This window comes from Acartia tonsa, chromosome 12 (assembly GCF_053477335.1).
Source record: "Acartia tonsa isolate MP-2025a chromosome 12, ASM5347733v1, whole genome shotgun sequence".
Taxonomy (NCBI): domain Eukaryota; kingdom Metazoa; phylum Arthropoda; class Copepoda; order Calanoida; family Acartiidae; genus Acartia; species Acartia tonsa.
This window is the reverse complement of record NC_137271.1, coordinates 26,776,631-26,804,624: the sequence shown is the minus strand read 5'-3', so window position 1 is coordinate 26,804,624 and position 27,994 is coordinate 26,776,631. Positions and strand designations below refer to the sequence as shown.

At 30.3% G+C, this 27,994-nt stretch overlaps 1 protein-coding gene across 1 annotated transcript in view; it reads right to left on the bottom strand.

Moving 5' to 3' along the window:
* The window catches only part of Klp31E (kinesin-like protein 31E), a 213,516-nt gene that overhangs the window by 56,663 nt on the left and 128,859 nt on the right, over positions 1-27,994 (bottom strand). The window contains exons 3-8 of the mRNA XM_080178409.1: positions 26,944-27,253; positions 26,579-26,645; positions 24,386-24,442; positions 20,430-20,544; positions 17,616-17,634; positions 10,791-10,883 (exon numbers count right to left, since the gene is read on the bottom strand). Coding sequence (XP_080034535.1) covers positions 10,791-10,883; positions 17,616-17,634; positions 20,430-20,544; positions 24,386-24,442; positions 26,579-26,641 — 347 coding nt within the window. The 5' untranslated portion in view covers positions 26,642-26,645; positions 26,944-27,253. The remainder of the gene's footprint in view (positions 1-10,790; positions 10,884-17,615; positions 17,635-20,429; positions 20,545-24,385; positions 24,443-26,578; positions 26,646-26,943; positions 27,254-27,994) is intronic.

The following is a 27,994-nucleotide window of genomic DNA, read 5'->3' as shown; positions in this document are numbered from 1 at the left end:
AAGGAGGCATAAGCTTTACGTAACTTGTATACTTGTATAATAACATACATTTATAATTGAAATAAACTGTATACTATACTATAATAGAAATAGAATAAGGATCTTAAGAGATCGTCAGTAAATTGTTTTACATCCCCATTGGTGATTGTTAAAAATTTAGACACTTTAGTTATTTTAGTATCCAAAATAAAAGGCCAACACAAGAATATTTTTATATAACTTTGGGTACCATTATATTTACAGTCCAATCCCTACCTAAACTTTACCACATCAAAATATGTTCAAAGCCCTCACTATTACTGTTAAGCATTTTGTTACATAAAATCTTTACTTCATGTTCTAAATTACTTCAATTTTAGACCTTAATTTTTATGGAGAGGGAAAGAGAGAGAAAAAGAAAGGGAGCGGAATAGAAAGATAGAGAAAAGAAAGAGAAAAAAATATATCCATAAAGCAAAATAATACATCTTTTAATAGTTAAGCCGTTAAAAAGGTACTAAATAACACTACAATCCAATTATATAGACAAAATTAACTTTAAAAGTTTGAATATTTTTTCACAAAAATATTTGCAAACTATTGATAAAATTATCCCATTTAAAAACAATAGAGTTAATTAGAAATTTGGCAAAAATATCTAAAGTACCAACTTAAAAAATCATTTATTCGAAAAAGACTCAATAGTGTTTATTCAGTACTCAAAAGAATATTTTCCAGTTTCAATAAAAGCTCTTCCAATTTTACTGTTTCTGTGAATGGGTGTGTGTGTGTGTGTGTGTGCCCAGTCACGGGACTGATAGACCAATAAACCATTCCTTTCATAAAAAGCAACCTTGCCAACTTAATCAAATCAAAAAGTATTCCTTCAAATAGTAAAAATATTAAAACCTATGTATAAATAGCAGACACAATATTTTTAAAGGGGACTAACAGGGATGAGACAATGGAAAATAAATCAGTAGGTACTCCCACAAATTCAAAAGCCACATTTACTACCCATTACCAAGCAAAAAAACAAAGCTACATAGTACTTCATAGTTCAAAATAGAAGATTGTTTCGTCTTGAATGAGTAAATTGTTTAATATTCATAAGCTTAGCTTCTTATGGATCTTGTCATCCTTGTTTTATTATTTTTTTAAAATGCTGAAAACACGCTAATAAAATGTAAATTAAAATTTCGTGATTTTCAAAAATATTTATATGCAGCGAATTTTAAAAAAACGTTCACTGTAAAAACTCAAACTTTAATACCTATTGCAAACTCTCAGCTTTATTGGTTTGTTTGGATATTAAGATCTCGTTAACACCTGCACTGATTGGTTTTTTAATTTTAGAGAAAATTAAAGCAAATTTAAGCTATTTTCTATAAAAATAAACCAAACTTGGAATGTTAGATGTTAAAAATGACCTATAGTTGAAACCAACACTAATCAAAATTCAAGATAAAAATTTTTGATCCGTTGTATTGGCCTATTATATTCTGTTTAGTTGTTGAAAAAGCCACGGCTACAATTGCAAATAATCATCCTTGATAATATAGATAAAAATTATGATTTTTAAAGGTTATATCCATAGACTTGGAGTTATTAATCATGTTCGGCTTTGTATAAGATTATTAATTGATTTGTTAAAAGCGAAGCTTTTCTATAATTTTGTGTATGTGTAGCTCTTGCTGTTAATTTAGGTTTTTAAGAATTGGTCAATTGATGAATGTTGATTAATATAACAATAAGGTATAATCGTAACAGCTTATCAACTTTATAATCTTTACCAGAAAGCCTATTCATCCTTTTAATTTAATATTTTAAAAGGTGATTCATAGTACGATTGTTGCTTTTCTATTCTTGTATTTTAGATAACAAAATTAACATTTCAAAAATATGTTTGAATATTGTTTTTTTTTTAAATTAAACGGCGACAGGAAGTGATATTAAGAAAGATATTTTGCCTTTGAGTTTTCTGTTAGTCAAGATAAAATGTTGTTTTAAAATTAGGTTATATTTTGTCTTTGTTAAAATTACGGACCTACGGACGGAACGACCCTAATTATAGAAAAGCTTCGCTTTTAAAAACGGACTCCAGATTCGGATTCCAAAATTGGCTAAAATTGGGCGGATTCCGGATTTGGATTGCAAACCCTAATTAAAATTCTATAAGACTTGATCTCATATAGAGTAACTGCACTACAAATCTCTAATTCAATTTTTCTAATACTTTTGTCTATATTTTCAAGCAATGCAATCCAGGAAAGTAATGGATAATGGATTGTAAATCATACTGGTACCCAAAACCATCGGTGTCCAAACTTTTACACCAATAATACAAATATACAAAAAAGGTAACTTTGTTTATTGTAATTGGATGTGTACATTAAATAATCATCAAATTCGGAAAGGTAAAATATGCTGGTATCCAAAGTTATGTAAACACGATCTCTAATTCGTTGGCTAAATAACTTTTGGGACTTTTTAATTCTTAATATGTCTAAGCTTTTCCACAAATAATGTTACATTAAAAAAGGTGTAATTTTGTTTTTCATTATTGGGGTTTAAATTGATTTATCGCCCATTTTCTTAACCCTTCATATCCTTGACTGTAATGACAAGTAGTAATTGATAAAATAAATCAATCCCCCAAAAATATTAAATTGAACAGGGATAGATCATTGCAAGATAAATTATTATTCTGTACACTTTAGAAATTATGATAAATTGTTCGTATATTAAGGGTTAGTTGTCCGTTGGGTGTTACTTTAACCGTTGCCCTGACGTTGGTATTAACTTTTCTACATTGGATGCATTTGTTGACTGTTTAGGATTTAATTAAAGTGGTCAGGGCTGACATATTATTGACGTACCATTTTATGACTGTCGACGATATGATATTTAACAAAGTGGTCAAGGGTGACAAATTATCGACACTATTTTTTCTACAGTTATTTTGACTACAGATTTAAATTAGTATTATGTTACATCTGTTGATAAAAAATAAATAATATTTCTTTCATTTAGATTCCTAGGACAATTAGTGTTACACTTAATAGTAAAGCATCCGTCTGAAGCTTAAGATCTCGGTAACCACTTAACCGAACGGATTATACTATTCAGGGTATATACCTACTGGTCCTGTGGTGGTTTAAAGCTATTTTCTTGGGGGGTGGGACACCACCAACCCCCCCGAGAACAAAAAAAAACCCTCATTTTTTTTTGCAGAAGATTTCCTTGGTCCTTTTTTTTAGAAGATTTCCTTAGTCCTTTTTTTTTGCTGAAGATTTCCCTGGTCCTTATTTCACCTTAATTTTTTTTATCACCTCTTGGGGCAAACCCCCCCATGAGGCTAGGGGCGAAGCCGCCAGTAGTATAAAATTTAAGTGTGTTCAATTGTTCATTTTTCTAAATAATGTTAAATATTAAGTGCGTTACTACTCTATAATTATTAATGTTTGTTTGACCGTCTGATTTTATGAGCTACACGTTTGCGAATGTTGTCAACCTTGTTTTCACGAATGCAATTCTCCGTCCCTGATTAATTTCAGGGTTGCAATTTAATTAACTGAAAAATTGCAATGTTCTACTGTCGGTCACGATATTACAGAGGGGGTATCCATACACTTCTGCTTAGTATTATTCATTCGTATTGCCAATAAGTGTAAAAGTAAAGATGTATAATCCAAACAACTACCTGCCCTAATGACCCTTTCCGTCTGCTAGAAAAGTTGCTTTCTGTTCTTTTGAAGGGACCTGAAACTATCACCTGATTTCAAAGACCCCAAACAAAATCGGGACAGGGTCCCTGCCCTCAGGGAAGAGTTACAAATAACGCATGCCCCCTCAGTTCTTTTACTTTAACGTATTGTATTTTATATTTGCTCAAAAGATACCAAATAAATCATAGATCTTATGGGATGGGACAATGATCCATAAATTGATGAACATCCCCAATGATCATAAGCAAAATCACACCTTATGTAAGTTATCATTGAAAAAGTCTGAACCAACTAATTAAGCCAACGAATGAGATACTTTGGATACCAGTATTTTTTGCGGTCCATAGTCCCATCCCTTCCTAAATGTATTAAATCAATCCCCTTGTGATTATCCACATTTCAATATTTTAATGCTAATTTGCTATATTAGTGTTTTGTATAAACATATACACATTTTTTAACCCGTTAAAACCAATATTGAAAATGCATAGCAGCCAACATTGCTTTATTTTATTAAGAGTAGCGCAAAACAAGGATAATTATGTTTATGAGTAGCATAGCAACAACAAACAAATATTTTTTCAGATATAAGAAATATTAATCAAAATAAAAGGAAATTCGCCAAACCAATTGATCAATAATTTTTATACTGTAAATAGTCATATAATTATCAAAAGGAGGGGTGTACTGTACACTGTACATCATCCCTTTTATAAAAGCTTATTCCATACTATTTATTTTTATTTTTAATAATTTATCAAATAAAAGGTTTAAAATAAAGCCGTTTAATGGATCTTAAAAAGCAAAAAATACAGAAATTCAGATTATAGATTGCTGAATTTGAACTGCGAATAAAGGGTTAATTAGATAATAAAAATCTTGGCAACGGCTATGATACATTGGTTGTTATCATGTTAGCAATTTTTCTTAATATCTAGAAAGATAGATATATGACAGTCTATTTTTATTATTTTCCGTTCTCTATTATTAACTTTGTCTGTCTGTCCATATAGCTTTGGACGATATGTATTTTTTTTTTACTGCTATAAGACAGACTACTGATTTTCTATGCTGCTATTTAAGGTAAACTGCTATTTTCTATGCTGCTATTTAATATACTGATTTATTTTGTGTAGATACCCCTTATATACTACAGAGCATCCATTATATATCTTAAATGGTCCGTCGGTCATGCTAATATTTCGATATTATGATTTCGTGATTGATTGATATACACACCCCAATTATATTAAACAAAAATAACCTTTTGTATTGATTGAGAAGTTTTGACACTTCTAATCTATACCTACCAAACAAGATTCACATATGAACATAAATGTACTGTTTGTTCTTTCACAATCATTATTACACAATACGAAGTTTATTACATACAACAAAATTTTTAGAAATTAATCTTAAATCATTTTTAAGTATCCTGTAAATGAAGTAATGGGTTGAGTGTCTATGTTACTTTATATCTCTAAAACGGTAGAAAAAGGGTATCAGGAAAGTTTCGTTATTGTCAGTTTTACTTTCATTCTAATATACAACCTACCTTCTTTTCTGCTACATAAGGCAGAATATTACACATAAGAATGAAAATATCATCTGGTTTATGCCTTTATGATAAGCTACTGTAAATGAAATAGAGAATTTTTTTTTTTACTGTAAAAGAAACAGTAATGATAAAAGAAATTTGCCATTACAGAAGTGAAGGCCAATCCTTAAGCACATACTTTAAATTGTAAAAATCGGACCAAAACATAAAGTAAAGATACAACTAAAATATTTGATAAGTAATTTAAAAAAAATTAAAGTCCTTTAGATTAAATTGTCATAAGTAGAAATCACTCGTAAAGGATAAGAGTGACTAAAAGCAGCCGCACTTATCCTACTTAAATATACTAGGAATTAGTATAAGAAAAATCTAGCCCACATAGCAACAGAGTAAATCCCATTTTCAACCAAACGTTACGGATGGATGGACGAACAGACAAAATGAATTATGTGAAAAGCGTTGTATCTGAAAGGAGATATCTTAATTTTTATTATTATACACAATTGTCCTTGATTTTTTAAGTATTGAACCATGATCGCATTGTTTTATTTTACCCCAAAGCAAAATTTTCCTTCATACAAATGATATAAAAATGGACAAAAGGTAGAAGCTGAAAATTTTTGTCTAATTGAAAGAGAAAATAAGGAATAAAAATGCTCACGATAATAAAAGATTAATCTTTAAAATTTCACAAAACAATATTATTTCTTAAGAAGCTGCAATAAAATGGTTAAATTATTATCAAATGTAGGCTTTTTTTTATGAAAAACAGCATAGCTCAAATAAATCAAGGATAAAAAAAGGCTAAGTGGGTTATAGAGCAGATGTCAAGTGAACATACATAAAAAATATTTTCTTCAAGAATCACGAAACCTTTAAAGTAATTGATATATGTTTCATTTTTATATTGTAGTAGCAAGACTGACATACCGACGGACCTATTTTACGGTACTACATCAAACAGTTTTACAGTCTCATTTACTGTTTCGACGTATCTAGTATTTCACGTAGTACCATATTTTACATTTGAAGCTTATTGGTATGAGGAATCTTCCCATAAAAATCAACCGTCTATTTTTAATAGCTACTAATAAATATTAGAATCAACTAAATTTTAATATCTACGGAATATGTCATGAAGGATTAAATAATAGAGGAAATATTTTAGACCATAAACTATTTGTTACTATACTTGCAGACAAAGATAGTGCATGATATCAAAGAGATTCTGAAGTTTCGGATAAGTTAATGCAATCAAAGTATGTTTCCTATAAATGTAATTATAGTTTTGCCAATCAAAGAGCCACCAATTGGTTGGTTATCTGCTGGAAGTAATTTTGTCCAACTCACAAGTCTTGACCACTGTGCAAACGTTTTAACATGAAAACACACTTAATCATCTTACTAATGGCAAACAAGGGGTCTGGTTCTATGATTATTTAATACCATTGTATTACAGTAAACATCATCCTGAGCTAGCATTTTACTCATCTGTCATACTACTAGGATTTATGGACTTACCAACAATTCTTTTAAAACAATTTCTGTAATAGTTTAATATCAATGTATGACATTATGATTTCTATCTTTTATAGCCTGTAACTTAACTGTAATAGTATTATAATTGAATGACTGTGAAACCCAGCTAAGGATTTAGTTTTTGGCAAAGATTATGTAGGTAGCAAACTTACTTATAGAAGTAGCGAAGTTACTTTATAATTATTTTGCATGTCAGTAAGTTAGTAAGCCTAACTGCTTTAAGTTTTAGGCTTTAGTTGTTAGGTCGACATTGTCATTATACAAAATTTAAAAGTAATACACATTGCTTGCATATGCAATATGCATATCAAGCAAAATAAATTTATTCCTTCCATACATTAAAGTAGAAAATTTTAAAGTCAAACTATGCAACTTCTATTCTTACTTAATTGTGTGTTATTAAATGCCGTATGAAATGTTATTAAAACACCTACAGGGCTACCCAGTTCCCAACCTAACCTAACCTGACCTGTAGTATTTAGGGAGCGGGTTGGGTTTTCTAATATTTAAATACGCATTCCTTTGAACTATAAAATTTTATATCTAAACTCTAGTTTTCATAAAAATTAATTTTACTTGAATTCTTTATCCTAAGTTTGGATAAAATAATCCTTGTTAATATTTTAGGCACGCTTGGTTTGCACCCTTTGTTTAGTATCTTAAAATATGAAAATTGCATTATCTGTTCATTAAGAGCTCAATAACAACTGGGGCTAAAATATTCAACATTTTTTTTATCCTCCTAATAGACAGAGATCTTAACGGATAAGACAATAAACGAAAAATTATTATGCATCCCCAATAATGATGAACTTAATTACCCCTTCTGTAGATTGAAACAATTGGTTTAAAAGTTTGGATACAAGCAAAATTCAAAAAAAGGACCCAAAGTTTTTGAGCAAACAAATAAGATAGCGTGATTATAAAACTTTGGGTACCTGTGCAACTTACAATTCATATTTACCTCCCTCCCTAATATAAGGAAAGATTAAATTATCGTCCATTTTCCCATCCTTGTGTCCCTGTACTATGTCTATTCGTAGGAGGATTTATGATTAGAATTGGTTCTTTGTTTTAATTGCTCAAATCATCCATATGGCCAAGTACAGTTACAGACACCCAGTGAACACAGAATGTACAGTCAAGTTTTAAAAGTACAAGGGCTTATAATCATTAAAATAAAATAAAAGGATCTGTGTCTGTATATCTGTGTGTAGCGAAGTATCTCGCTAACCGCTGGACTGATATAGTTCTCCTTTACAGATAAGCGCTTCTCATAGGTTCTTGGAATTATTATAACTATTGTGGGGAAGGGTACCACAACCCTTCCTTAAAAAATCACACCATTAAACGATTAACCTCTCTTCCAATATTAAAAATTCTTCTTATTGAATCAATATAGAGGTTAAAACCCTGTTTGCTTTGTATTTTTCAACAAATTAAATCAATACAAAACTCAATATTTGTAAAACTCGAGTAAAACCTATGATTATACACATAAATACTGTATAAAATTGAAGCCTAAATTGTCCTATGGTCAGTAGAACAGTTAAATAATAGAAGGTCTATAAGTACATGACTAATAAAACAGGGATTAGACAATGAAAAATAAATTATACTAACCCCCAAATAAAATGAACAAAAGTTTTTGGTAGCAAAGCCCATTTTTAAGATTTTATAAATATCCCCAATTTTTTAAGACCACAAATGAGAGATATTACATATTACGTATATCTAAATATTTGATATTAGAGTCATTTTCAGTCCCCTCCCTCCCTGATTTGAATGATAGAACTAGTTTATTAATATTTTTTATATAATTTTTTGAATATTTATATATCCCATATCTCCCTGTAAATTACTAATTTTTAAAAATCCACCAATTAACAAAAGAATTACTTTCAATGTCGAAACTATGTACACGAAAAAAGTATGCGAAAAAATGCGCTAAAAGATTGAAATACCAGCAGCTGAGAATTTAAATATATGTTTTTTTATAACACATATAAATAAAACGATTAAATCACGATTTTTTAACAAAAATTGCCTAAAACCATTCAGTGTAATTTGTTAACATCTCAGGGAGGGTGGGGACAATGGCGAGAGAATACATCTACCACCCCATTTTTACCTTAATAACTATAAGCTAGCAAAGGCTGTAATTTGCAGATAAGAATTAAGGGGATGCTTGATTTTTCGCCTATTGTCCTATACCTGTTTAAAATTCAAATAGTGTAAAACGATTCATTAGTATTGCAGTCCGTCCGTCTGTTAGAAACAGAATAGGGGAAACATGAATTTTCCAGCTGCTATTTAAGGTAGACTGCATTTTTTATATGAAAGTACCCCATTCTAAAGAGCAACCAGTATACAACTTACTTGGTCCGTCAGTCTATCGGTCATGCTACAAAAGACATTTATTAATTTGGGGATAGAAATAACACAAAATAAATATTTTGCTAATTTTAATAATGTCTGAATTGTACGAACATAAATGGGTACATATATAAAAAGGCAAGCCTATTTTTTTTCTTTCCCAAAAAGTAACGGATTTTTGCACATTCTACTAAATACAGGGATCTTAAGGGATAAGATAATGGATGATAAATTTATGCAAATCTTCAAAAACAAATTTACACCTTCAATGTATTACAACTATAGGTTGAATATTTTAGACACTGTTTGTTTGAACAAACCAATTAAGATTTAATAAAACCATTTGTGTATATTAATAACATTAGGTACTGATATAATATCCAGTTTTATGTCTCATACCTACCCCCCTGACAAAATAGGTTTGTCTTTAATTTAAGCAAACCAAAGTAGTCTTTAATTTTGTCAACTTTTTACATTCTAAATAATTTTTAAGGAACCAAATCGGTCCAGCGGTTAAACTTTCATATGATATACATATTAATTATTTATGTCCATGTGTACTTTAAGATCTCGGTAACGACCTATTAAAGAAAACTCCATATTTTTGTAGGTTTTAGACTATTATTTGTTTTTCAGAAAATTAGCTTTGTCCCTAAATTAAAAGCCTATCCTAATTATTGTTTCTACAATACCGACAGACAAAATTTAAAATTAGCGAAAAATGTAAAAAATAAAATTTCATACTAATATCGTGATTGGAATAGCGTTATTTTATAAATATAGGTATATTAAGTCTTATAACAGCATGACAATATGTCAGTTAGTATCTGCGCTATTTGAAAAAATTTGCTACTTTTCAGGGCAGGTGTAATTAATTCAGCACACCCTTAACAGGTTCAAGGCTAAGTCCCTGGTCCTATACTTGGTCAATGGCTGATAAATGCAAGCCCCCCTTCCCCCAGCTTATATTAACAATGAAAATAATTTGGAAAAAAAATCACGAAACCTGTACGTTATTTCAGCTGTCATTGGGGGGGGGGGGGGGGGGGACATCGTAAAATTGACGACCTCTCCACAAATATTATTTTAGATTTATTTTGCTTGTTGTTTATACCTTATTCTTGCCCCTCCCCCCTCCTAACTGTATGAACTAGTTTTTTCTTCATTTCGTAGCTTATATAAAAGTAATGGGGATGTCTGTCTGTCTATAGCTTGATCAAAATACTTATTATAGGTCAAGGAAAAAACACTCCGTTCCAAATTTTCTTCTTTTAAAAGCAAAAATAAAGTGATTTACCACTCCCTCTAGAGGCTTCTGGTGGGTTGGGGAGGGTAACTGCTACTTAATAAGAAAGGGACAAGTAGTATTTATGTCATGATTATGCAAGATTAATTTATCCTTCATTGTTTTATCCCTTATTCATAAAACGAGGAATTAAAAAGTAGCATATTCTTAAAATATTTGTTTTTTAAACAGAAGAAGTGACATAATTTGATAGATAAACAGATGCATATGTTAATCTATAAACATATACATTAGCAGATAACATTAGAAACTGGTTTACTGAGAACTACTGTAAATCTGAAAACCGGTTTTAAAAAAATCCTACCTTGGAATAATGCCCAGCTGATCAGGTGGTGTGTCCATCTCAAAACCGGTTCCCATGGAGAAGGTCTTGCCAGAACCGGTTTGCCCATAAGCTGCAGACACGGGGAAACAACTTTCAAATCTTTATCAACAATTCAAAATGGCTGCCATATACAGCTAATTAGATTATGACGTGAGATAATCAGAGAGGAATTGTAAACATATAAATTTTTCTAGCATCTATAAAATCAAATTGATACCTCATCTTATTTTTTGTTATTTATTCTTTAAAAAAATTATGTCTAAATCTTGCGGGGTTCTAACCCCTGTAGAATCTCCTGCACTCTGTACTAAATATAACACATTTATATTTTTCTTTTCTTAAAGAATATTGCTATACATCACGGAATCTCCGAGGATGGGGCACAGAAATTTAAATTTATCTAAACAAACAATTATGATAAATGTTTAAGTAGATTAATTTAGGTGGCAAGTCTTAGACCCTCTAAGTTTGTACAACCCAATCAAGTTTTATGCTAAGAATATATTAACTAAAATGTATGTTTGCCTACAATATTCTCATGTAGTGAGATGCAGGGATAAGACAATGGACGATAAAATAATTAAAATAATAAAACGTTATTATAAAACTTTGTATACCACTGTAATTTATAGGATTGTCCCCTCCCTCCCTGGTTTATCGAATAACCGAATAACAATAATATATATATGATTGTATAATATTCTTAATACTATATCAGTTATCATATAAATATGTTTAATCAAAACCACAGATATTTTTACATTATCAACAAGATGCCTTCGCAAATATCACTTTATAAAAGTTTACATATCTGAGGTGGATCCTTTAAAAAAAATTAGGGTCGCTGCATCGCTGCCTCACCAAAATTGTTTTTGTGAAAAATCCTCTAAAATCACATAAAAATCTACAAAAATTACATAAAAAAACCTCTACCCTACTATCACATACACAAATAATAAGATTATAGGCAAGGCATACAAGAAGTGAATCAATAAGATAACTAAAAAAGCATATAACTTTTAGCCTTACTCTAACAGACAGACGGACAAAGAGTTGTAATAGAGTAGTTTTGCAACTTAGTATTGAGTAATAATATCTGTATTGTAAAAACATAAACGTATAAACTATAAAAAGATATCTATGCGAAATATGATTGATTTTTTATACGCATATAGGTATTATGTGCTAGCTACATCTTTTTTTTGTCACATAATACATTTCTAAATACATTTATAGAAGCAAAGCTACTCTATTACTTGGGTCTGTATGTGCGTTGGGATGTGCTATGGATTCCGTTAAAATTGTCAAAATTTTAAAAACAAGGGAATGTTATTGATGGGAGTAAAGATAATTAATGGAGAAGGGAAAGTTTGTGCTGTTGTAATTATATATGCAGTACTGATGATTTGATCATATAGTACTATGCGGAAGTGGTCTCACAACAAATGTTTATGCGAAATATGATTGATTTTTATACATATATAGGTATTATGTGCTATATCTTTTTTCTTTGTCATACAATACATTACTAGAAGTAAAGCTACTCTATAACTAAGGTCTGTATGTCTTTATGAATGTGCTATGGTTTCCGTTCATGTATTATTATTTCAAAACGATTCATAAAAGCCAATCAAAAAAAAAATACGAAGGACAGTTTGTGCTGTTGTAATATTTACATGAAAAACAATTCAGTATTAATTTTCCAAAAAGTAAGTCCAAAAATAACAAAATTCGTACCGATAATAATTTTTCTTTACAAACAGAAAAATAAGAGGTATTATAGTGTTTAATTATATGAAACATAACTTTCTGAATCTAACTATTAATTTATATTGAACATCTATCCATAATACAAGTAACAAAATGTTCCTTTCCCCAAAATAGTTCCCAAACCTATGAAGAGCTACTATGTAAAAGAGAACCATATCGGTTCAGTGGTTAGCGAGATCCTTCGGTACACACACACAGACAGAGATCCTTTACTTTGTTATAAGGATTTTATTTCTTCGTCGTATTATATTGTATTGAATACTATGATTGTCATCAAATAAAGAAACCATTCAATGATTTCCTTTTAAAATTAACGTGTAGATTTAATCCTGAAATTTCTCATGAAAAAATCATTAGCAATTCCGATGTTATATTTTGTCCAACCAAGGGAAAATGAACTTTTTCCAAAATTAAACAAAAGCTGTCTATAAAGCTAAAGTGGTTGGCTGTGTGTCTATATGTTTATGTAAAAAAATAAATCTCTTTAATTGGTTGAAAAGTTTGAACATTATTATGGAACCAACCAATAACAATGCAAAAAAGTACCTAATGATTTGGGCTACCAAATAAGATAACCTGGTAAAATAATACTTTGGGTACCAGTTTTTTCTAAAGTTAAATGCCACAGTCCTTCTTTCTAAGACTTGCATGCTTTTGAGGTGATTGTTTAGGAGTTCTCTAAAAATACAAATTATGAAAAAAAACATTCTTGACATTTTAGAAAGGGTAAAACAATACATCTTTATAAAATTACTATAAGATAAGTTTTTATCTGAATGAAGTAAGAAGGAGAGTTTATTTTACACGCGACAAAACAGGGAAATTTTATTTTTCTTTAATTTCTTTTATATCCTATAGCTACCTTCGACTAATTTGAAGAAAAAAAAACTAAATACAGGGGAAACCCCCTATAAATAACATTACCTAATGAAACATAACAAATGGATAATAAAATAGATAGATAGATAATTAAGGAATTGTGATAGGTGGATAGATTTAAAAGCGAAGCTATATTTGGTATGTTTTTCCGTAAGTCCATCTTTTAACATGTTCTTGAAAAATCAATAAACTCTAATACAACAAGAAATATAAAGTAGTTAAGTTTTTTGTCTGAATCTTAGATTTCAATAACTATAGAACCGATTAAGTTCTTCTTTTGAAAGAAATCCCTATATCCCGGAATGGTTTTAAGGATATTTTTATGTTACTTTTTTACTCCAGAGACTCTGCATGCTATTGGTGCAGCCGCTAGTAGAAAAGTGAAAAAATTACGACAAAATTATAACTTAATTATTGGTCATGGTTACGCTAAATATGAACAAAATAATTCTTGTTTTTCTCTAGTAACCTAAATTAAGTTATAATAATAACAGTTATTTGTTCAATAATAATAATAGCTTAACAATTCATTAATGTTATATTTTCTCTTGATTATAAGAGCATAGCTATTATATAATAAGAGTATTTATGTACGTATACTCTTACGCCTCTAGAGACCTCTACGGGCACTTTACTTGAGGTAAGAAAGGCCAACCATCCACTTATTTGCTTATGAAAAAGAAAAGGTAAAAAAAAACATTTCTTTGCAATTTCTCTTGAGAGGGTGAAGGCACCCTCCCCCATAAAAGTTTAAATCCTTTCCAAGACAAGAGAAGTTTAACTGTATAGAACCCTATCGGTGCAGTGGTGAGAAGGAAGGATCCATCGCTACAAGAATTTTACAATTAAGAATTGAGGGAAGATTAATTTATCATCACATGTCCTATCTTTGAAATATGGTTTCTATTAGAGAATTTTTAATGATGAAAAGGAAAACTTTAGAAAACTTTTTTCTTTCGCTGTAAATTTTAAATTTTTGTATTCATAGAATAGATTTAAGATTTTATAACTATCGGATTTCCCCTAGCCTCGGGGGGCTTCCAGTGAAAAAGCTTTCCTAAACATTAAATACAAGAAAGTGAACTATAACTTTAAACTTAACACCTTAAATTGACAACAAACCATTTGTTTGCACTACTTTAATAAATAGCCTAGCTATGCATGAGTTGTAGCTATTTTAGAGCCAAGGCTTTACCAATAATCTAAATAGCATTTTTTAAGTCGCTAGTAAGACGCTGCGTGGTCTAAATTCGAATCTTCCGACAAAAAGCAAGCAGGCTTGTATAACATAATTTATACATAGTACTTTAATAAAAATGAACACTATAAATTGAAACTATGTCATATGGCGGCATACAAAAACTTTAAATCAAGATTAAAATTTAACAAGGACAATTTAGATCAAGCTTAAGTAGCAGCGCAGCCTAAACAGATATTAAATTTATATTTATATAGGGTTCTTATAAGTAATCTTAATATGTTGTATATCTGTATAAACCGAAAGAACTATTCCCCAATGGATATGCATCCCCGATTATAAATAACAAAATTACCCCTTCTATAGATCGAATTATTGTTGAACAGTCTAGATTGAAAACAACCAATCAAAATTAAATAAAAGTACCCAAAATGTTTAGCCAACGAAAAAGTTTGTGTGGAAATAAAACTTTGGTTACCAAAGAAATTAAAGGTAAAATGTTTCCTCCCTTTCTAAAAAAGACTGACGTGACCTTTAAAAAAGAAAATATTTATAGAATAGATGCGCTACTTAAACTTTCTCGCTTCAGATACTTTGAAATCAAAAGAAACTGTGTAAAAAAATTAAATGACCAACAATTAAATGGTTTAAAATGAGGAAATTTTAAAGAAAGATTAGAAAACAAGTATGACAACATCCATAAAAGGCAATTCGAGGAATTGCATAAAAAATGTTTAGGTACTAAGTATGTATCCTTTAACAACTAAAATGATTGGTTACTACTTTACAAATAAGCATATTTCTATATATAAGAGGAAAATAGTTCCAACTGCTATTGATATTTTACGCCGGCCTATACTCTACTTTAAAAATCAAATCTTTAAATATAAATCAAGGAGCATTTATTTTTAGAAATGCAAGGAAAACAAATTATTGGTGTTTAATCTTAATTATAAGGAAGCTTCGCTTTTTAAATTATTAAAAGGAAGTTAAAAACATTAAACGTTTATAAAATACATACAATATCATTCAGTAGCAAAAATATAAAATATTTGTTACTAGAGGCCTCTAGAAGCAATTGAGATGAGGGGAGAAGGTGACCTCACCACTTTCAATTGTAGTTCTAATAAGACAGAAAAATTCTGGAAATTTTTCTCAGGAAGTTGGTAGTACCCTCCCCCAAAAAGTTATAATCCTTCCTGGAACCTAAAAGAACCCAACCTGTAAAGGAGAACCATATCGGTTCTGTGGTTAGAGAGTTTTAAAACTTAAAATTCTATTTGAAAATGTATTATTTGCAGTTTTAAATAAACTTTAATGAAGAAAATTAGAAATCATAAGATAGTTTAAAAGATAAAGACGTAAAAAATGTCTAATTACCACCTTGGGAGGGAGAGGATAATGACGGTTAAAATCAACAACGTCATAGTCTATGCACACCACAGTCTCTCGTTCGTTGGCTTAAAAACATTATTTAAATAAGTGGTTCAAACTAGCAATGTTAAATCTTTTCTACCAATAATTTTGATTCCAAAACCCCTGGCTCTTCTGCATGTTGTCATCCTTGATAAATTTCAGGTTCCATTCAAAAAATTTAAAAAGCCCCTCCTTTTAACTTCCTGTCTCTTTAATATATTTCCCTCACCCCCCCCCCCCCCCCCCACCATAATAAAACAAAGTGTTTCAAGCAACTCACCCAAACCATACTTTTAAAAGTAGCAAATCATATATATCTTTTATTAGCAAAGCTACACTATAAATAATATATGTCAGTAAGTATGTCCTTCCTCACCTCACTAATTTTTTATGAACACTTTTTAAAAATGTTAAAAATAGGACAAATTACTCAAAAACAAGTGATTTTTACAAATGTACCGTTTACAAAGTTATATTGACAATAACTGTCAAAAAACTAAAATACCTCTTTTTCTTCTCTCTCTTTATTATTAGATACAATGTAGATATTTTGTTTTTAAGATATATGGAAAGATATAACAATTAAAATTAAACTTTTCTACATATTTAGCTTCCCCTAATCATTATAAACTACCAAAGAGTAAATTTGGAGGGAAGATTTATTCCATGTCCAATGTAGGAACATCTTATATCTCTGTTTATCATATTCCAACTTCCGTTATACTCCTTAGACACATATATAAACCAGGACAGGGATATACAACTTGTAGAAAAACTTTATTTATGATAAATTGCCTCTATTAGTATGCAATTTGACGAGGTCTAGCACCCGAAGCGGCACCAAGCCCCTTAGAGGTCAACAGTATCGCCTATAAGGGTTTACTAAAAAGTATTAAGTTATTACTGACATAATCTCGAGACATATCGATTGTCTAATGACACTATTATTACAGAATAGAATTAAAAATAAGATAAATATAAACAAAAACTCATCGATTGGTTTTTAATAAAATTCTGTAAAAAAATCGATTACAATCTGAAATTGATTTTTAACGTAAATTGAAAATGAATGCTTTTTTCAATTCTAAATTCGAAGCACCTCTACATTTTACATAGACTGTTTGCCCTAACCAATAAGCATTTAAATTACTGCTTACTTTGGCCGTTTATATCATTCTGAAAGATAGGGTCTTCAACTGCTATGCTATAATATTCCAAAACAGACTACAATGTCAGGTGAATATTCTCCAAGTAACAAGCATCTATTATATTATCTTACTATTTCAGTTAATTAGTACTTATGTGGGAAATAAACATTTATGTGCTTCGCTTCTTATGGATGTTGTCATCCTTGTATAATACAATTTTTTTACTTTTCTATTTACAAAATATTTCATGTAGTTTTGCACAAACATATCTCCAAAACGGAGTAGTAAAAAAACTATAGCATATCAGGGAAGCTTCGGCTTTGTATTAGACGATTTTACTATACTTTACCAAATTAATCAAATGTTGACAATTTTGAGAGTTGTTTCTTTCCTAAGACGGTAGCGTTGTATCCTGAAAAAAAAAATATTAATACCTTTAGCGAAAAAAAGCTAATAAAGTCATTCTGTATGTATGTCTTGATACAAATATATTGGGTCTATAATAATTCTAATATATAAAGTAATAAGGTTATGTTGTCTGTCCGTTAAGAGTTAGAAACTGAAAGGATTGAAATGTACATTTTAGGGAAGCATCAAATAGGTTATAGGATGGTTTTAATTTTAACATTTAGTGTAAGTCATGGGTTGGTTTTAGGCTACTGGAATCCCACCCCTAGATGCTAGGTGCGAATACCCTGGTGTATTATAAGAAACAATAAGTAACGCAGCAATAACAAGCAAACCAATACATGGAAAATAATTTTTTTAATTACTGTTATTTTTAATAAAAAATGCTGCTAGATTTTTAGGTGCTGCGCTACTTACAACCTAAAATTAATGTTTTTTGTTGTTGAAATTTTAGGAATTTAACCTAAAAATCTATCAACTACTTAATCCGTATAAATCTTTTTCTAAAATTGTATAGAGAGCATTAACCCTTTATCAGGGATCTTAAGGGAATAGACAATCAATCAACATACACCCCCAATGAAAGAAAACAAAATTACCCCTTCTGTAGATAAAAGGTATTGGTAGAAAAATTTCCAAACTGTACTGCTACTTGGAATCATCCAATGAAGATTCATTAATATTACCAAAACATTTTAAGCCAACGAATGAAAGGCGTGTTAAGAAAACTTTGAATACCAGCATAATTTACAGTCCAATGTCCCCTCCCTCCCTGAAAGTCTTTACATTTAGAATTAAATCCATATAGGGGAAACAGGTATCTGCTTCTGATAGCTTGTTATTGTTGCGCTACTTATAACCAAAATTGTCCTTATTTTTATTGATTTTTAATAGTGTTTAAAAGTCCTAATTTTGGTCACAAATATTAGTCGGAAAAACCGCAAGGCTCATTTTATCAAATTAAGTTAATTTTTATGTGTGAAAAAAATAAGGGAAGGACGATTAAGTTAAATAGCAGGGAAAATTTAATTTATAAAGACTATTATGTCCATAAGTAGTGCAGCAAAGTCAAGTCAACAGCAATTCTAATGAACCCTTACTTTCTTGACAAAATATTGTGATTAATCTTTAAACATACCCATTGCTATAATGCCGTCTTTTAGAATATAACCAAAATACAAAGTAGTAGGATGTATGTCTGTCTGTCTGTGTCTCAGGTCCGCTGAACCGACGTGGATGAGCTTCTCAAGGAATATATTTACTGCTCCTGTGGTCATTTTGAAGCCTATTACTTGGGAGAGCCCCCTTAAACTGTTAAGACTAGGGGCAATGCCACTTGCTGTCCATAAAACACTTAACTAACCCTTCACAAATATTTGATGTAGTGTAATAAAAAGCTTAAGATTTGACAACATTACTTTATTGCATGAAGAACGTTTATACCCCCCCCCCCCCCTCCTCTAGAACGACTGTAAATTTCTTAACAAGAATAAGACAATGGATGATAAATTGATGTACACCTCTAATTCTGACAAAAAAATTATCCTTTCTGTAGATTTTTGGTGGAAAACTTTGAATACTGCTAGTTTGTATTAACCAATCAAGATTAAATAAAAGTTCCTAAAATTTTCAAGCCAATAAAGTGTTTTAATAAAAGTTTGGGTTTGATTTGTGCTTCTCTGGAAAAATTATGGGATTTTTCCAAAGAATTATACGACTCTTTAATGAGAATGTTAAAATATTTAATGGATTAAAATGAGAGGGATACAAGGATAAGATAATATTGATAAGCGAGAGTTCGGATTACCATAAACTCATTTGCTTCCGCAAATATAAATTTTGTTGCTTATGGTTTGATGTTCGCAAAAAGAATCAAGTGTTTTTTTATTTTCTGGCTAAAGTACTGCAGGGGCGGTTTTTTTTGTTGCAATTTGAGCTTTAATGCAGCAGTTTTAATTCTTGAGTTAATAAATTTTTTGTCTATTTTTGTTTACAGATAACTGTTAAAACTATCATTAACGTACTAAATGAGTTGTACTATAGATACTCATTTTGATTAAGAACATTAGTTTCTAGCGAGAATTGTTTTGTGATATTTTTGTGAATTTGTCAAAACACTCATACATGGAATTATTGGAAAAGGGGAGAGAAATATAGGTTAACCCCAGGGCATAAGGGATAGGACAATAAACGATAAAGTTTTCTTTCCATTACTTTTGTCAGGAAGGGAGGGGACATTGCACTGTAAGTTGTTACAGTGCTCAAAGTTTTATAAACACGCTATCTCATTCATTAGCTAACAAACGTTGGTTTATCATAGATATGAATTGTACATCTATTTATGTCTTTGTCTTAAAGGGACACCATTAAAAAGGTATCAAAAATAAAACATTATTGGTCCCTTTTTCCATTGATATGTTGAAATATGCAAAACAAGGTGGAAAGTATCTTTTGTCAATATTCAAATATGTATATACAAGCTGCTGTGCCCCTAGCATCTAGGAGTTCTGTATTCAGAGGGATACGAAAATAACATAAAACCATCTCGGGACTTATGTGAAGCTTCCAAGGGAGAATTCAATCGGTTCAGTAGTTATTAAAATATTAAGCTAACTAGATAATATTTCTCTATCTATAATAATAATTTTATATTTATATCTAGCTAACTTTCATTATATTTTCTGTTATTCATCTTAACTGCCTGTCTATCTATATTATATATCTATTTGTTTACCAATCTGTTTTCTATCCACCACGTCATCCATTTGCCTATCTATCTATCTAACTGAGTACACTTACCTTCAAAAGTTCCATCCACAAGTCCCTTAACCGTATCTTCATAGACCTCCTCTTGTTGAGATGCTGTATCGAAAACATAATCGTAGGTGAAAGACTTGTCAGATCCAATCCAAGCCTAAAAATGATTAAAATATACCAATCTATCCATATATCTATCTGTACATCTTTTAATCCATCCATATATCAAAGTGTTAAGTAAATAAATTGTTTATGTTATTTTGTTTCTTCAAGCATAAATATATTAATCTATCCATATATCTATCTGTCTATCTATTAATGAACTCATCCATCTATCAATCAATCTAATATCAAAGTGTTAGGTAAAAAGTTGTTTATATTATGTTGTTTCTTTATGCATATAATATGTTAATCTATCAATCCATTAATTTATCCAACAATACTTATTAATCTATTAAATAATCTATCTATCTATATGTCCATCTAGTATCCCATCCATCTATCAAAGTGTTAGGTAAATAAATTGTTTGTGTTATTTTGTTTCTTCAAGCATATAATATATTCTACCGAAAGTATTCGAGCAAAGTAACATAAGATCTTAACATTTTTAGTATAGCAGATATTTACTCGACTTTCGTCATTTTTACATAAGATATTTGGCAAATACATATAATACAATTTTTTTCTTAGCTTACATATTACAGTTTACTGTTTTCTTTTTCATAAAATAATATGTTATTGATGCATTACTTATGGACCCAATTGTCCTTAATTTATTTCCTCTACTTTTCATTTAAAGAAGCAAACTTTAGAGCCCAGACCCTCAGGAACTCTCCAGTGCCCAATAATACAACCTTACCTGGCCGATATTCATTTAAAGAACCCAAAAACTATGCTCCAACCCCTTTATTTTCAATTTATTAAAAAAAGAAAGGGTTGGATTATCAGTAATCAACAAGGTACTTTTTAAATAAGCGGCAAGTTTTGTGCTATTTTTCATTATTTACTATTTTGTTATTTGAATTTCTAATATTATATGTATTTTATAAACATATATATTCCTACTTGGTTTCAAAACGGTTTAATTACAATACATTACTATGGAAAACAACAGTATAAATTCTACTGTTATACAATGATATCAAACAACTATAAACCCGTCCATTGTATTTCCTATTAATCTTAATCTTCGCAAATCAACCACATGAGAGGTTGATTCAGCTACGGATTATTAAGGGAGGGAAAGAACCATGGCTAAAAAATAAGTTCTAAGATATCCAAAAAAAAGTTGCACCCCTAGCATATAAAGGGCTCTCTGCTCGAAGAAGAGAGGGGACCTTAAAATAACCTAAAACCATCTTGGGACATAAATAAAATCATCCTAAAACTGGAGATCTACATCGGTTCAGTGGTGAACAAGATCTTAACGGACCAATAAATACCTTACGACTATACTTAAGATTTTTATTTTATTAAAATAAAAGCATTCAAATAGTAAAAAGGTCATATTCAATGATTTACCAACAAAACCTGGCAAATAATGAAAAAACATATTCATCATTACTGTATAATAATTTACTGTTTTAACAGAGTTATTTCTGCGCTACTTATGTACACGATTATCCTAATGTAAAATAAAAGTTTTCTTTTTATTGCTGTAATATATATGTTTTTATAATGGTACCATCATAGTTTTGTTATGCTTATATTTCAGGAAAAAACTTGTTTATTTATTCTTTGTTACCTCTTCTACAATAAGAACCAACTATTCAATATAAAATAGAAAGTAGAACAATGTTTGTCCGTACGTCTGTCTGTAAGAATCTGGTCCTGCGGTTGTTTAAGCTATTTTTCTAAGGGTAGAACATCCCCCCCCCCCAAAAAAAAAAAATAACCCCCTTATTTTTATTTGTTGAAAAAAATATAGCGAAACATGCTTTAAAGCCACTAGTAAATATAAAAAGTTTTAAAAAATTGAAGGAAATAAAACATAATTTTTTATCTTCTGGCAATATTGTTTTTCTTTCATTTTAATACTTTTACCATGTACGAAACTTTATTGTTTAGTTTTGTTTATAAAAATACTAAGGAAGATTTTTAGGGTATAAAACCTGCTAAAGAGGCAGTCTGGCCTTCATGATTGTTTCTTTAAACGACAGGAAATTTAATTTTGATATCTGTAACTGAAAAAATTTTGAAAATCGGACCATAAACACTGAAGATATGGAGAAAAATGTGAAAAATATAAAAATAGCCTAAAACCTGCTAAAAATCGGTCCGACCGCAAATGATGTTTTATAGTCAATTGTGCTCCTAAATAATGGGAATGTTGTCAAAAAATTTCAGCATTCTATCTTTTATAGGAGCTGAGTAAATCCCATTTCCCCCATAGCGTTACGGACGGACGGACTGACTGACTGACTGACGGACGGACGGACAAAGTGAATTATAGAGTAGCTTCGCTACTAAAAAGTAAGGTGTCAAATTAAAGATCTTACTATTTTTGTTCATAATGGCAATTTTCTTCTTTTTTTGTTGCGTTTTAGTACCTTAAACCAATTTAATTTTTCAACAAAAACTTAAATTACTTCAAAAATAAGAGGTCTACAAAAAAACCAATTGCATATCTAAATTCTATAGATCATTTTACATCTAATACTTCACAAAAACACGGACTTGCTAATTTAAAAAAAAAATTAGGACACGTTCTTTATAATGATAAAGAAATGTGTTATATAATCCCAATCGTAAATTAGGTTATGGAAATGCAGGCAGTTTTTTTTATAGATTTTGAGAGTGTTTAACAATAACAGATTAAATCAAAAGCATTAAACCATCCCAGAACCTATCTAAAGCTTCCCTAAACGAAGAACTCATTAAGTCAGAGAAAAAAATTACTTTTTTAAATCATACGATATAAAACTTATGCTATTGTTAAAATTAGCTTGTATTGTATAAATATAACTACAATATTAATAACCTAATTATTTTATTGGAGGGAAAAGCGTTTACTTTAATACTTTTTTATTTGGAGCAAAGCTACTCTATAATTTAGTCTGTCTTTCCGACCGTCGTCAGTAAAGGTAAAATGTGTTTTTTCTCGACTGCTTTTTAAAATTTACTGATTGCTTTTTTCAAAGAGTATCTAGTATACAACTTACTTAGTCTGTTGGTCCATTCGGTCATGCGACAAAAGAAATTATTTCTGTTTTTTCCTGTTTTTGACCAAAGAACGTTTGCTTTATAAATCACATTACCCGTTTGTCTATCCATATGCCTGTGAATGTTGTCATCCTTATTATATTAGTTACGCAGCTACTCTATAATTGTAATATTCTGTATATTAATAGTTATTTCTCGCATCGTATTATAAACGGCTTTCCGCGGATATAGAATGTACAATTATAAGATTAAAACTAGTTTTTTTAGCCCCGAGGTGCCGGAGGCACCGGCTAAAAAAACTGGTTTTAATCTTATGATTGTACATTTTAATATTCGTAGAAAGCCGTTTAAAATACGATGCTAGACATAGTTTTTTCGTATGTATGAGAACCGGTTCCTATCCACCGGATTCGAATGAATACGAGAAAATAAAATTATTAAAACATAAAAATTTGACCAATAGACCATATACAATAGTTTTAAAAAGTGATACTTGTCCTGAATTTGGAAAGCTTTGCTAATAATGGACATTTAATTTATTGCCAGTTTTATTTATTTAAAATGTAAAGTTAATCTTCGACAAAAATATAAATAAATAGGTGTAGCATATGAAACGGCTGCAAGGCAAAACAAAATTTATTACAATTTGGACTAATAAATCTATTAATCTAGGTATTAATTTATTTGTTCAACTATCTATCTCTATCTATTAATCTATTTATCTATCTATGCACAGATTTTAAAGGCATATATCATCTCTCAGTATATCTATCTATCTTTACATCTGTCTGTCCATCTATCTATTAAGCTACATAACTATCTATCTATTTATCTACCTGTGGTTCTCCTGGTGTCTTGAAAGTACAGATTTTACAGGCATCTATTATCTCTCTGTGTAAAAACAAAAATACTTTTAAAAACCTTCTCAGTAAAGCACATAGAAGTGAATAGTTGAGAGCAGAACCTCCCATCCACTCATCTTGAAATAAATTTTAAAGTGGGGGGGGGGGGGTAGCTAGGCGTTTGTTTGTACCTTTAGATTAGATTAGGAGAGGTTTTATTGGGTAGCCAAAGTTATAGGCCCCCCACAGGGCTATGTATTTTTTATTCTACTAGTTTAAACCAACCAATCAAGATTTAATAATTCATATTTACTTTTTAACCTTTTCAAAAATCAGATAATGGATTAAGAAAAAAGCAACACTTTTTTTATTAAGCTAAAATGATTCATCTCTAATCGTAGTAAATCTTAATGCTCTTTTAGAATATAGGGATAACTCAATGGAAGATAAATAAATTGGACGTGGTCCAATATTAGCAGTTGTGTCACTAGAATCATTGAAATGGGGGTATAGGAAAATAGCCTAAAACCGATAGAGGGCCCTTTTTAACTCCTTTTGAAATTGGAGAACTCATCGGTTTAGTATTTAGCGAGATCGCAACAAACAAAACACCTATTATTTTTTATACTAGGAAACAAAATTCGTAATTTAAAAACTACTATGAAAAGGCTTCGAAACTTTATCGTTCATTAGCCTATCTCTGAATTCCAGAACGTTTATTCAACACGGCAAATAAATAATATTTATGGTATCCTAGAAAAGCGAATATTGTCTGTGTTCCTAAAGATCCCATTAACTGCCAGACCGATCGGTTCTTCTATTTAGGATAGCTTCATATTGACCCCTGTAGATAACCCCCACCCATTTTAAAAATGTCATTTTTTACAATTTTACATTAACACCCAAATTTTTAATGGTACAGAAATTTTAAAAGGCAACGCCCAACAAAAAATAAAGAAAATCGAAGAAAATCTTTTTAAAATTTGCAGCCGAGAGAAGTAAAATATTTGGACGAGTTTTCTGCGTTTTTAGATAATCAAATAGTGGCTGCACTTTTAGCCTCTAGGGGATTTTTAGATTTAGTTTGGAGTTATTCCAATATCTATAATCATAGTACCGATGGCGTGCACGGGGTGTATTTCTTAAGAGGAGGGTGGGCAGGACTTCACAAAGGTGATTATTAGGGAAGTATTTACACCCCCAAACCTCTTACGCTTATGCTTCTGAACAGTGTTGACGACAACAGACAGACGTAAAGTCAGTAATTTATAGAGAAGTTGCGCTTCTGAAAACTTGTATAAATGTTAATAAAAACAGGTGTACGGGCTATCAAAAATAATTAAGACTTTAAACCAAAAATAAACGGAGAGGTATTTGCAACTAACTACCTATAAATATTAAACAATATCTGTTTTTAAAAAAAATAAAAGCCCCCGCCAAATAGCCTAAAACCTGGTCTGGACCTTTACCTAACTTCCAAATTGTGAATTTATCGGTTTAGCGCTTTTATGATATGTTATTACTACTAATAACTTACTATTTTATGGTATAGCAACTTAAAGGATAAAGAAAAGGAACGCTAAATCAATATACATCACCAATGATGATAAACAAAATTATCCCTTCTGAAGATTAAATAATTTGTTGAATTGTTTGAACAATTCAAGTTTGAAACCAACACAAAACGAATTACCAAATAATTTCAAAATTCTATACTCTGCCTTTCTTCTTCAATGAGGATTGCTTTATGGTGTTTTAAAACCTAGTGTGTAAATTTTTAGCCAACTAATTTATCCATTTCATCCTGGCATTCAAATTGCAAAACGAACATCTTGCCTTTAATTCTTTAATGAGTGAAATAAGATTCCTTATTAATCTGGGAGGGAAAGGACAGTGGTGATTAAATTTATCTACAACCCTTTCTTTTTCACAACATTTACTTATTATCAAAGACAGAATTTTAGGCATGAAAATAGGGGGAAGATTGATTTTTTCTTCATTTTCCTATCCCTGTCTTTAATTTACTGTTTAATGTGCACAAACCTATAGGGTTCGAATCCGTCTTTTACCGCATCATACTAAGGTATCATTAATTTCCAAGAATAAGGACAAAAGTCTTGCAATCAAACGGCTGATTATCAGCCTGCATCAAGCTACTGAAGTTTTAACAAAGTATTTTAATTTCCTTGGCAGCTGTGGCCGAATTCTGACCGCAACGCGGACACTGTTCGCTTCGTCGTCCATTGTCATTCCTGCGCACACCAAGAGGGTGACTACCATTGTTACAACAGTCAAATTTTCTTTCTAATTATTATATGTTAAACTTTTTTCTTATCTTTAACCCTTTCTTTCTGTAAAATTCTAATTTAAAAAAAAACTTACTATAAGACAGTGGGTAGGTACCTATTCAGTTATGTAGTTTCAAAAAGCATATGTGTATTTGAAATGACCAAAAAAGAATTTAATTTGAAGTAAAAGCAAAATATAGTCATAATCTATCTAAAAGTAACCATGCAATTGATATTTTGTAAAAATGGCAGAAAACCTTTCCTTTCCGTCACCCCCTTGTTCTTCTGAAGTCAGCTGTTGCCTTGTTTACCAAATATTATTGGTGTACTGTAAATCCGCCATTTTCCCCCGCCAATATGGCCTCCTTCCCCTTCCTTTACAAGGAGGCAAGGTAAAATATTGCTTTCCTATTACAGCGCTCTAATATAAAACTGTCACTGATTTTCACTTGTAAATTTTCGTACTGTCACGGCTTTACTGCCGCCTCACAAGGGTCAGGCCAGTCAAACTGGGCTATGGAACCGGTTTCACTTTGTACAGTCAAAAATCAGCTTAATTTTAAACAATTCATACCTGAAAATAAAATGTTTAAAGTTAAATACCTAAGCAAAATGTAATTATATTATACATAGATACATAAAATAACAAGTAGCCAAAGACAAGTTGACAAAAAAAACAGTAAATTGTACCATAGTGATAAACCAAAAAAATATCAGGACCTCCTTTCTAAGTAATATAATGTCTATATTGTATAAACATAACAACACTTAGTTTTGTTAGAATGTTAAAAATTTGCGGATTCAAATAAATCTTTATTTAAATTTTGCACTTTCTATCAAGTTATGTAAGTAAACTTAAAGGGCGAATATAGGTTCGATATGATATGAGCTTATATCAGAAGTGCAATTCCATAGATTATAAATAACTTAAAAATATTGACATATTCAATTGTATAAGTCTGTTTATAGCTTAAAACCCGTCAATCTCGAAGAAAATATTTTGTAATTAGTGTGGTTCCCTAAGAACTCAAACACCCTAGCATCACACAAGGCTTTGTGGCAAGCATAGAATAAGGAGGAATAGAAATGAAAACCCTAAATATTTCTGGGAAATTTGAAGGAATCTTTGACTTGCGCAGTAAAGACAATAATGATATAGTACAAATTACAATGACTAGTTGGACAAAACTAGAAAAGTTTAATTTGTATCAAAATCTAATATAAGAAACATAAGAGCGCAACCTAGTTTTATAATTTAAATACTGAGACCAATATTTTTTTGTAAATTTTCTTACATAATTATTTTTTTAAGGCT